At 33.8% G+C, this 12,190-nt stretch overlaps 2 protein-coding genes across 2 annotated transcripts; both read left to right on the top strand.

The window, feature by feature from the left end:
* The first annotated feature begins 1,274 nt into the window (after positions 1 to 1,274).
* On the top strand, positions 1,275 to 11,973 carry LOC107455029 (uncharacterized). Its single transcript, XM_087162522.1, has 3 exons — positions 1,275 to 1,412; positions 9,507 to 9,702; positions 11,717 to 11,973. The coding sequence occupies exons 2-3, from the start codon at positions 9,531 to 9,533 to the stop codon at positions 11,863 to 11,865; spliced, it is 321 nt and encodes a 106-aa protein (XP_087018648.1). The 5' UTR covers positions 1,275 to 1,412; positions 9,507 to 9,530; the 3' UTR covers positions 11,866 to 11,973.
* Positions 2,681 to 7,909, top strand: LOC147816408 (uncharacterized). The gene is made up of 2 exons (XM_087153798.1): positions 2,681 to 3,071; positions 3,192 to 7,909. Exons 1-2 carry the CDS (start codon positions 2,681 to 2,683, stop codon positions 7,907 to 7,909), a joined length of 5,109 nt encoding a protein of 1,702 aa, XP_087009924.1.
* Positions 11,974 to 12,190: the final 217 nt, after the last annotated feature.

The following is a 12,190-nucleotide window of genomic DNA, read 5'->3' as shown; positions in this document are numbered from 1 at the left end:
GGTAGAAAGACTTATTTTTCAAATTTGTCAAATTAATTAGAAATTTATTAAATTTATTAGAAAATTATTAAAATTAGAAATTTTTTTGAAGTGTATTGTAATACATTGATTGAATTATATTTCAATTCACAAAAAAGTGGAAAAAAACAACTGATTGGTTAGCGATACTTGGAAGAATGCATAATACTCACCTGACAATTTCTCTCAATTTCTTCAGACAATGAAGCTGGTTTCGGCTCCATCAGTAGCTATTCATCTGATTTCGATAGCTTTTCCGTTTTTCCATAGGTACTAAAGTGCGACACCGAAAGTATTTGCTTCTTTAACTTCCTATTTGAAGAGAATTATAAAAGTATCTATTAAGTTTGGTGAGTACAGTACACCTTGTTTATTAATTTTTTTTAAAGTTATGGATTAAATAATACCACAGTACATCTATATTTCGTACCCTAGCGATCGAATCTTACTTTATTTAGATATTTTTACAAATTTGATCGGGAAATTAACTTTGAATACAACTCTGTGCATTGAGTTTAATAAGACTTATCGTGTGAATTATTTAGTAGGGAATTAATAATCATTTAGTAACGAAAAATTTCTAATTTGGTAAAGTTTGAATAATTATTTAGTTACAAGTGAATAATTATTTACTAACGAGTAGAAAACCTTTATCTCTGACACTCATGCATTGAATAAACTACATTTTTAAAGTTAAATTTTTGATAATAATTGTCAGATTTATTATTATAGTCGTTTATACAAAGTCATTTTATGAATGCATTGTGAGCAAGAAAAGGGTAGCATCTTTACTTTTATCGATGCAATGATCGAAATTTCAAATGCAAAATGTAATTAAATTTTTTAAGCACATTTTAAAAATTGCTATTTAATCCGTATGCCTATTAATTCTGACACGAAATCCGTCTCAAAGACATAATTATTTGTGATTAAGAGGATTTGGTTTTTGAAATCTAAAATATCTGAGGTAACTACAATTTTAGAAACTATAGTCACAAATATAAAGTAAAAATTTTACATTGATTAATTTTTATGAAGGTCAAATTATTAGAAAAAGGATTTAGATATGAATAAACAAAATTGTTTCGTCTTTTATCTCAGATACATTATTGATGAAACGAAGAGAAAGTAGTTATGATTTATCTATTTATGATTTATAGCAGTATTAAGCCCCAAGTTGATTAGATTCATGCTATGTGGCTTTTTTCTATCTGTTGATCTTGCACAAAATAATAGATACTAATTTCTGTGTATAAGTGTGTTTGAACACATTTAATAAATCGTGAATATTATATTGCCAATACGTGTATTTCTGTCTGCCCTTTAGTATATATAGTGAGATACTTTTAAATTTCCTTTACAAAGAAATTTGAAGATTCAAATATACCTGAAAGGTAAGTTAGCTACTTTACTTAAAATTGTTGTCATTGTATACTAAATATTATTGTTTTTTTCCCCTCGTCTCTTCAAATTAATGGATGTCAGACCAGAAGAAAATTGATGGAAATTATTAATTTCAAATTTATAGTCTGCCTGCCTCTGATTTTTTTAAACCCTTTTAAGTCCATAAGCATTTAAAAATATTTACATTTCTTAATTTTAAGCAAATTCTTTCGTATCTTTTCGGAAAATACCTCCTAAGATAAGTTATTATATTGATGAGTTATTATACTAAAATGAGTTATTTATATTTAGTTTTCCATAGTTTGGATTGTGGTCTGTTAACTTCGATTCTTTTTTTTTTCGAATGGCAGGCACTGAACTTTATTCGTTTCGCCTTAGAAGATGCCAGAGTTGTTACTCATTTCGCGTTACCCAGCGGTCACCTGTGAATCAAAGTCACGGAGGCGAGTAACATTGCCCACGCCACACTGCCACAAACCCGTTCACATGGTGGGCCACATTCACACATCACACACAGCAGAGGACAACACAAGAGAGAGAAACATCCATGCCCAGAGCGGGATTCGAACCCGCGGCCATTGGCTTCGCAGTTAGGCACGTTAACCGCTCGGCCACCTGGCCGGCGACTTCGATTCTGAATTATTGTGAATAATAAATTTACAGAAAAATTTACCTAATGCTATATTATTGTGAGATTTTTTTTCAACTCGTATTTTTTTTCAAGGGTTTCCAATAAAAATTTTAATATTTTTTAAATTTATATATATATATATATATATAATATATATATATATATATATATATAATATATATATATATATATATATAATATATATATATATATATATATATATATATATATATATATATATATATATATATATATATATATATATATATATATATATATATATATATATATATATATATATATATATATATATATATATATATGATGTTGCACGCCTGTAATTACCTAGTAACGAGATTAAGTAAAGGAACTTAGTTGTCTCTGCATGGCAACACTTTAGTTAGTAGTCGTTTGTAAATAAAGGTAGATGTTGTTCTTTTTCAAAATATACTGAAGTTGTGTTTTAATTACGTTTACGAGAATTAATATCTGGTGCCGAAATACTCATACGAATCAGCGACTTGGAACTACGCCAAAAATTATTACGAATTACGCCAAAGGTTTTTTACGAAACTATTACTATTGCGAACTTTTACTACTGCGAACTTTGATCTCCACGGAAGAAAAATGGCGACGAAAGAAGAACAAGTGTCGCAATTGAAGCGGAAACGAAAAACTATTCGAAGCAACATAACTCGTTTCTCAACTGAGATTGACAACATGACAGACGATACTTTGAATGAAGATATGGAATATGCGGTAAGTCGTTTAAAAACTATTTTAAATGAAATGAAAACGATTGATAATGAAATCCATGTTCTTTTTACGGATGACGAATATGAAAATGACATTACTCAATGTGAAACTTATACAGAAAATGCTCAGCGCGCAATTTTTAAAGCCCAAAAATACATCCAAAATAAATTATCGCCAACTATTAACGCTAGCTATAATCTTAATTTGGGCACTGAAAATGTCAATTTGGCGACTAATTCGGTTACTAATCCATCACTTGCTGGTCAGATAACACCTGTTAGCCCAACGTACACAGTGAAACTACCGACAATTAAATGAGAACCATTTGGCGGTGAAATTGAAAATTGGCAAAGTTTTTGGGAACAATTCCAATCTTCTGTAGACTCTAATCCAAACCTTTCAACTATTGACAAACATGTGTTCTTAAGAGGTTATTTGCAAGACGAACCAAGACGTTTAGTTGATGGTATCAGTATTGTTGCTGCCACATATAAAACCACTAAAAAGCTACTAATGGATAGATATGGGGACAAAAATAGAATTATCCAAGCACATTTGGACTTTCTGGAAAATCTAACACCAGTACGCAACTCATCGGCAACAGCCTTAAATGAAACCTACATTGAATGTAATAGAAGGCTGCAGGCCTTACGCGCACTTGGTGAAGATATTGACAGTTACGGTCGTGTATTAGCTCCAAAATTACTACGAGCGTTTCCAGACGACATTTGTAAACAGTGGATCATTCATGCCCAAAGAGAAAAATTGGCCGAAGGAAACATTACGAAAATGATGGAGTTTTTATCACAAGAAGTACAAGGAGCATTAACTACGTCAAAAATAAAAGGTGACGTTATTGAACCGTTTACTCCAACTACTGCCTTTAACGTAAATAATAAGTCCACTTCTGTACACAAGAAAAAGAATTATACCCCATTTTGCCCCTTTTGTGAATCTTCTGGTCATTGGGCTCAGAAATGCGAAACCATAACTGACTATGACACTCGCATACAAAAGTTAAAAGGCTCTAACCGTTGTTTCTTATGTACTAATAGAGGACACAGAATGACAAATTGCCCTCGAAAAGATACTGCTCGCTGTACAAAATGCAAGAAGAAACACCACATATCCATTTGTTCATCTGCACTAAACACTGCGATCCAAAATAGTGAGGTTCATCACATCAACATACCTAAAACTAGCTTTACCCATTTACAAACTGCACGCGTGTATGTTACTGGACCCACAGGTCTTACGAAGTTAACCCGATGCATTTTGGATGGAGGTAGCCAGACAAGCTTTGTCGATGCAAACCTCATTGACAAACTGAAACTCCCAATTGTAAGCACTGAGCAACTAAATGTACATGTTTTTGAAGCTCCCAGTACTTCACGAAACATGCGAAGATGTGTGCAACTTTCACTTTCAAGTTTATGGAACAAAAACTCTGTTTCTATAACAGCTTTCGAAAGTTCCAACAGATATACCTCACACCCTGCTGCCCCTGCGGACGTTGTTCGATTTGCTCGAAGCCGAAAACTAACACTTGCAGACCCTCCAGGAGACGACAACTTACCCATCGAATTGCTCATTGGTGGCGATTATTATTGGCATGTGGTCACTACGGAACCCCCGATTAAAGTTACAGAATCTCTTGCCATAGTACCCTCTATTTTTGGATGGATCCTTAATGGGTCACGAACACACACAACCATCAAACATGATTCATCAGTTCACCATGTTTCTGTTCAAATTTCTGGTGATTGTTTGGACGACGAAGTGCGTTGCTTGTGGGAGTTAGATTGTATTGGTATCAAAAATACTCAAATCAGGAACAAAACTGTTCGAGAAAATGAAATTATGAGAGAATTTCACGAAAACTACCGAACTGAGGGAAATCGTAGAGTTGTGTCTCTGCCTAGGAAGCCTACAAAATCAATTTTGTCTACTAACATAGCTACTACCGAAAAACGTTTGAAATCTCTCCAGAAGCGACTTGCATCTAATGATGCTATGAAGAAAGAATACGATAGTTGTATGCTAAACTACATTGTAGAAGGACACGTTGAAGTTTGTGAGCTAGAACCTTCAAATTCAAACACTGTATTTTACCTACCCCATCATGCTGTCAAAAAAGTGAAACTTAACGAGACCAAATGGAGGATTGTTTTCGATGCATCATCACATGATCCAGGAATGCCTTCACTGAATGATACTTTAGAAATCGGTCCAAATCTTTTACCTGAAACGATTGGTTGTCTACTCAGACTGCGAATGCACAAATTTGCAGTCACAGGTGACGGAAAAAAGGCCTTTCTACAACTAAGCCTACATGAAAGAGATAGAGATTCCACAAGATTTTTCTGGTACAGACTAGCACAGGACAAAACTAACCCATCTTTCACGGACGAAATAATTACTTACAGATTTACTCGTCTACCTTTCGGACTAGCATGCAGCCCCTTTTTGTTATGTGCTGCAACACGTGAAGTGGCTTCAAAGCACGTGAATGAATTCCCGATTGCTGCTCCCATGATCGATAAACATCTTTACATGGACGATTTTGTTGCTAGTGTTGAAACAGAATCTGAAATCACCACACTGCATAAAGAAGTCAAAGAATTGATGCAATTGATTGAAATTCCAATGGAGAAATGGACTACAAACTCAACAATGCTTCAGAACCAATTACGAGATCAAGATGAAGGATTCAAAACAACTGTTAAAGTTTTAGGAATAGAGTGGAATACAGAAACTGACACCCTCGGAAATACTTTCAAAACCTCTCTCTGCGCTGTTCAAGACAAACCACTTACAAAGAGATGGCTACTCCACTGTATTGCTAGCTTCTACGATCCTTTAGGACTGTTTTCTCCTTTTGTAATCTTTGGAAAAATTCTGTTTCAAGACACATGGATTCTAGGAATCAAATGGGACGAAATACTGCCCTCTAATTTGGCAACTTCATGGAATGCTGCTGTTGGAGAGCTTGATGACGTTTGCTCCTTTCAAATTCCTCGATTTATAGGCGTTTCATCACACGTTCCCTTTACTATTCATGTGTTTTGCGACGCATCTGAACGAGCCTATGGAGCAGTTTTATACACAGTTAGTTCTCATGGTGATCAAGCAAACGTGCATTTAGTGTGTAGTCGCAACAGACTTGCACCTATCAAGAAAGTCACCTTGCCCCGCTTGGAACTGCTAGCGGCTCTGATGGGAGCTCGATTGTTGCGATACTTCTGTGCTGAAACTAATATTCCTATGTCCAATGCAATATTGTGGAGTGATTCCCAAGTAGTTTTGGGTTGGATTTGCAGTGACTCAAATAAATGGAAGACATTTGTTTGCAATCGAGTAACGGAAATTGTTTCTCATACTAATCCTTCCCAATGGAGACATTGCCCTGGAAAGGACAATCCTGGTGATATATTATCAAGAGGTACCTCACCATCAACGCTAAGACATCTAGAAATCTGGTGGCACGGTCCTAAGTGGTTAATCAAACCTGAAAACTGGCCTGATTCTAAAAACACTTATGAAGATTACACTCACAACTTAGAATTAAAGAAGAAGAAAGTGCAGACTCTTTACACTGTCTCTACTCTGCCAATTATCAATGCTGGGAACTACAGCTCTTACTTTAAATTGTTACGCGTGACATCTTGGATTTTTCGCTTTATTCACAACTGCAAAACACAAGAAAAGATGGTTGGTGAATTGAATGCCACAGAACTGAATCAAGCTTGCAACTATTGGATACAAACCGTTCAGAAGGAATCTTTTCCTTTAGAATATGAAGCCTTGTCGAAATCAAAGTCACTTCCCAAGAACTCAAAAATAGAAAAACTCAACCCACTTTTTGACAACAACATAATACGTCTTGGAGGCCGACTGCAATTTTCTGACTTATCAGAATCGGAAAAACATCCCATCTTATTGGAAGGTTCTCACCCTTTTACAAGCCTGCTCATACGCCACACACACTTAAAAATGCACCATCTAGGAGTTAGGATTGTGCTTTCTCAGCTTCGTTCTAAATGGTGGATATTAAGAGCAAGACAAGCCATTAAAAAGGTCATACACACTTGCCTTCCTTGCAAGATACTGAAGCAAAAGCGTGGTGAACAGATAGAAGCTCCATTACCCGCTGAAAGAATTCAAAAGTCGACCCCATTTGAAACAACTGGAATTGACTTTGCCGGACCCCTCTATGTTAAAAACGAAAAATTGGTTACAAAGGCCTACATAGTCATATTTACGTGTGCTGTAACTCGAGCCATCCACTTGGAAGTAGTGTCTAATCTAAGCACTGATGTTTTCTTACTTGCGCTACAACGGTTCGTATCTCGACGTTCCCTTCCTCATACTGTGTACACAGATAACGCCACAACATTCGGCGCTGCAGACAAGGAGTTGAGGTCCTTGTGGAACATCATATCCTCTTCCAAGGTACACCAGTTTTATGCTCATCACAACATGACATGGAAATTCATCGCCCCACGTGCGGCTTGGTGGGGAGGGTTTTGGGAGAGAATGATTGGTACTATCAAACAATGTCTGCGGAAGACCCTTGGTAAAGCTTGCTTAGACACTACCAGTCTGGTCACAGTTCTATGCGATATCGAAGCCGCCGTGAATAGCAGACCAATTGTTCATGAATATGGTATTACAGACGATCCGGACGAAGCACTGACACCCTCTCACTTTCTGATAGGAAAACGACTCACAACTATCCCTTCTGGCCCATCGAGTTCGGACTCTGATTTAACACGCATATGGAGAAGTCGTCAACAATTAATGGACTCCTTTTGGAAAAGATGGCAGAAGGAGTATTTGATGGACTTGAGAACATTTCACCATGTGAAGAACCCATCTAAAGGTACTGTAATCCGGGTCGGAGATGTGGTCTTGTTGCAGGAGGACGTCAGACCTCGGCACACCTGGAGGAAAGCACGCGTCGAGTCGGTAATCTTAGGCCGTGACAACAAAGCCCGTACATGCATACTGCGTGTAAATGGAGGGACAATTTCCCGACCCGTGCAGCTGGTCATCCCCCTGGAGGTCGACCAGGGCGGGGAGGATGTTGCACGCCTGTAATTACCTAGTAACGAGATTAAGTAAAGGAACTTAGTTGTCTCTGCATGGCAACACTTTAGTTAGTAGTCGTTTGTAAATAAAGGTAGATGTTGTTCTTTTTCAAAATATACTGAAGTTGTGTTTTAATTACGTTTACGAGAATTAATATATATATATATATATATATATATATATATATATATATATATATATATATATATATATATATATATATATATATATATATATATGCATATTTTTTTTAAATATATATATATATATATATATATATATATATCCATCCCACTGGAATTGCACAATGGGCTATTGGCGACCGTCGAGGAAACAACCCTGAGAATGATCCGAATATAACATGTAAACATATATACGTCTAATTCCATTTTACTAGGAAGACACATTCACACGCCACCGATCCATTCACAGATTTCCGAGGAGGACTTAGTAGACCCGACAGATTTAGACAGCACCAATCATCATTCCGTGCATGATGAATTTTCGGCTGGCGGGTTTAGAACTCACGACCTCTCGGACATGGTCCAGATGCCCGACTAGAAAGTCTATCTCAACACTAGGACATGTTCTGTATTTAAAATATTCGACTAGTGTTTTTTATTTTTATTTTTGAGAGAAATTTTTTTTTCTCACGTGGAGACAGATGAAATTTTGAGAAAAACACAACAGTTTACAACTGGCAATATTTTTCTGAAATAAGGGGAGTCACGAAACTGTCCGTTATTTTATGTTCTATTGAGTTCACACACTATAGCTATTAAGACAAAAATACTTTCAGTGGGGCTAGCAGGTCGAAGGTAATTCTAAAATCATCGAGAAATAAAGGTTATTCTTGTAGACTACTAATCATCAAAATTCACTTCCAACAGTGAACCACAAAGTTATGTATTTCTGTGAATGAATATTAATGATTAACACCTGAAAAAAATAAACACTTGCGCGTTGTACATTTAACATGACCGTAGCAGTCTTAAACTGATATTGGTATTTGTTTTAGGAATAAACGTATTGAATTTCTTTTATTTATTTTATTTCATTATGGATTTGGTCACCACTTTTTTTTACTACAAGTGTTAGCATTTTGAAACTTTTACATTTTACATGAGAATATTGGAAAGGAAAAATTTTAGTCTGGCTAGCTCTGAAGAATATAAATTTCATACCTAGATCTATACACATCGCAAGTTTGTTTATTGGTAATAAAATACTCTGTATTGTTTGATGAAAGTGGTAAATTTTTACAACGAAAGTGTTCGGATAGTTAAAAGGAAATAAACTTATGAAAAAATTGTCCGAAATTGCATTTATTGATAAAAGGAACTTAACTATTTCCTACTGAAAGATCCACTAATTTAATTTTTTAAAATTTGCTTTGTTTTAGTTTTTTCATTTGTTTACTTTGAACATTTCCGATGATAACAATATATCAGACTAAAAGATGCTTGACCTCAGAGTGAAGAGTGAGTTTTTAAAGCTAAAAATTTCAATCTGAAATATGTAGCGAATTTCCCCTTCACGTTAACAAATTGTTTCCTACATAATCTAATAATATTTTTCATTCTATTATACATTATATGTTTTGCAGGACGAAACCATCAACAAGACAAACATGTATATGTATCAGGCTATTTTCGTAGTTCTTGCTATTTTGCAATTTAGCTCAGCCGCGGAATGCGATGCTAATCAGTGCGGAATATACAACTTTAGTATAAATTGTAAACCAGGTTTTAGACCAGTCTATGCCATATGTAGTTGCTGTGTTACTTGTGAAAGAATTTTAGGTAAGTTTATTTCTTTTTTCAGTGAAATTATGAAATCAATTCATACATACTTGAAATAATTACACAATTTCATCATATAACACATGATAAACACGTAAATTCTACAAAAATATTTACTTTCGCAAAGACTAAGATAATAAAAAAGTGTAAACATGTAGAACTATAATATTGTGGTTGCTATGGAGGTTAATATATTTGGCACTGTTTTTTAAAGCGCAGTTATTGTTTTGGAAATGTTTTTTATGTTCCACTGCACTGTAAAAAAAACTGTCTAAACTTATAAATATTGCATTAGACGATACAAATATCTTATTTATTTTCAAAATTAAAAAAACTATGGAATTTAATATTAGATGAAAACGGAAAATATAACGCTTATTTGTAATTAAAGTTTATTTTGAATAAAATACATCTCTTTTATTTTTCCCTTGACTTTAAGAACTAAACAATTTTTTTAAAAGAAGTTACGGTATAAAACTTGCATATTTTCATTTTCTAATATTTAATTGAAACAGAACTGTGAAGCAAAGTTGAAAAAGGATTCACGAATTTTCTGAAGTCGTAATAAAGTAAAAATTTAAAAACTACAATATTTTCCATATTCCATGAAATCAGGCTTAAATGGTTTTTCGATTAATGGTTTTAAGCTTTTAAAAGAGGAAAATAAATTTGTATAAAGAGCAGTTTAATAAATCTGTGAGATAATAAACTCATTCCAATGCTCCATTACTTGCCGTACTTCTTCCTTACTTCTTGAGTCATAAAGGTCGAATCGTCGAGGAATATTCCTGTGACTTTCAATCATGTCTTGGCCCCCAAATTCTCCTGACCTTAATCCAATAGAGCATTTGTGGTCCTACTTGGAAAACCAAATTCGTGCTGCCCCGCTACCCTCTCGCAATGTGAGGGAATTGCAGGACCAGTTGATGAGCACTTAGTGAGCAGTTTTCGTATTTTTTAAAAGAAAACTCAAAATTATAAGACGTTTAACACAAATTTCTTTTTGAACAATTAAACAAAATGTATTAAAAATCACAACGGCTTAGTTGGGGATCATCCCCCACAAAAATATTTTTACTTTCACATGATTTCTTTTCTTATATTTAAGTGTATGAATGTTTGTTGTTACGTATAATCATTAGTTATTTAATTTTGTCCCAGATACAAAATAATATTTGAATAAAACCGCTTATGAATTTTAACTTTCTTTTAAAAATAAAAAACCACTTTGAAAATTGCTTGAAATTTTTTAAATTTCTAAGATATTCAAATTAGATTTTTTTTTCTTCATTTGTTTCCAAATACGACTCACTACAAAATTAAGAAATTTTTTTTTACAGATTTTCTGCGTATGCGCAGTTTAAAATAACTACTACTTTAATTATATTGCGCAGTTTTCAACAATCAACTTACTAAATTTTTAAAACAAAAATTTTGTAATTATTTTAAATTGCTCTTAAATTTTCTTTAATTTTAATGGATATTTTTATAGTTATATCAAAAAGAAACGTAGGACAAAAAAATAAGTTTTTTTTTAAAATAAAAATGTTCATATCTACTATAATATTTAAGCTAGACTTACAAAATTTTCTGCAATTATTGCTTGTAACCAAAATAATTGTAACAATTTACAAATTTATTGCTATATTTTTCAGCATAGGATGCTCAAAAACACTATTTTTGGTTTGTAATTTATTGTTTGTCCCTCAAACCTTTAAAAAATATAAACTTCATTGATTTGCATGAGAAATAGCGTGACCTAAACACTTCTGAAGTTATAAAATGATTCCTTAAGTATTTTTTGAAAGATACAAAAAATGTATTAGTATAGAAGTGTCAACATTATTTTGTCCACCCCCTGTATATATTATCATTCAAATTGTATTTTTTTTTTCAACATTAAAGAAAAATTTAGTTTTTAAAGTAATAAAAATATCACAAGTTTTTAATAATTTTTGTGCCTTGATGATCTTTTTTATCGATTACATTTACGCATTTCTTTCCTTTTTTCCAGCTCCAGGTGCCAGTTGCGAACCAAGAGGCAATAATAATGAAATAAACAACGGACGCGGAGTAGTCTATGAAAATTATACCTATCCCCAATGTCAAGCAGGTTCGGTTTGCAATTCGATGACCAAGAAATGCGAAAACAGAACTGGTTAATTATTATACATTGCTTCTATTTGATTTGGATCTGTAAGAATCCAACAAATTTAAAATTATTCTTCAGTTGGTTGAATAAAATTCATGTTTAAAAAACTCCATGTTGTTTTCTTTCTTCTTTTACACTCTCAGAAATAAATAGATTCACTTTCGAGCCGCACTTGGCCAAAGAATACCTGGAGAAGAATACTTGGCCAAGAACACTGTCTATCCTTGTTTGCCACGGAGTCGCATATCGAATTAGGATATCGTCAAAACTTTATATTTAATCTTAATAATTAACTTCAGAGATCCGGATATCTTTGATTTTAATCAACATAAAATT

This window comes from Parasteatoda tepidariorum, chromosome 1 (genome assembly GCF_982258835.1).
Source record: "Parasteatoda tepidariorum strain Cologne lab strain chromosome 1, Ptep-v5.0, whole genome shotgun sequence".
Classification (NCBI taxonomy): Eukaryota; Metazoa; Arthropoda; class Arachnida; order Araneae; family Theridiidae; genus Parasteatoda; species Parasteatoda tepidariorum.
The sequence above is the reverse complement of the archived record's forward strand: the minus strand, read 5'-3'. Positions and strand labels throughout refer to the sequence as shown.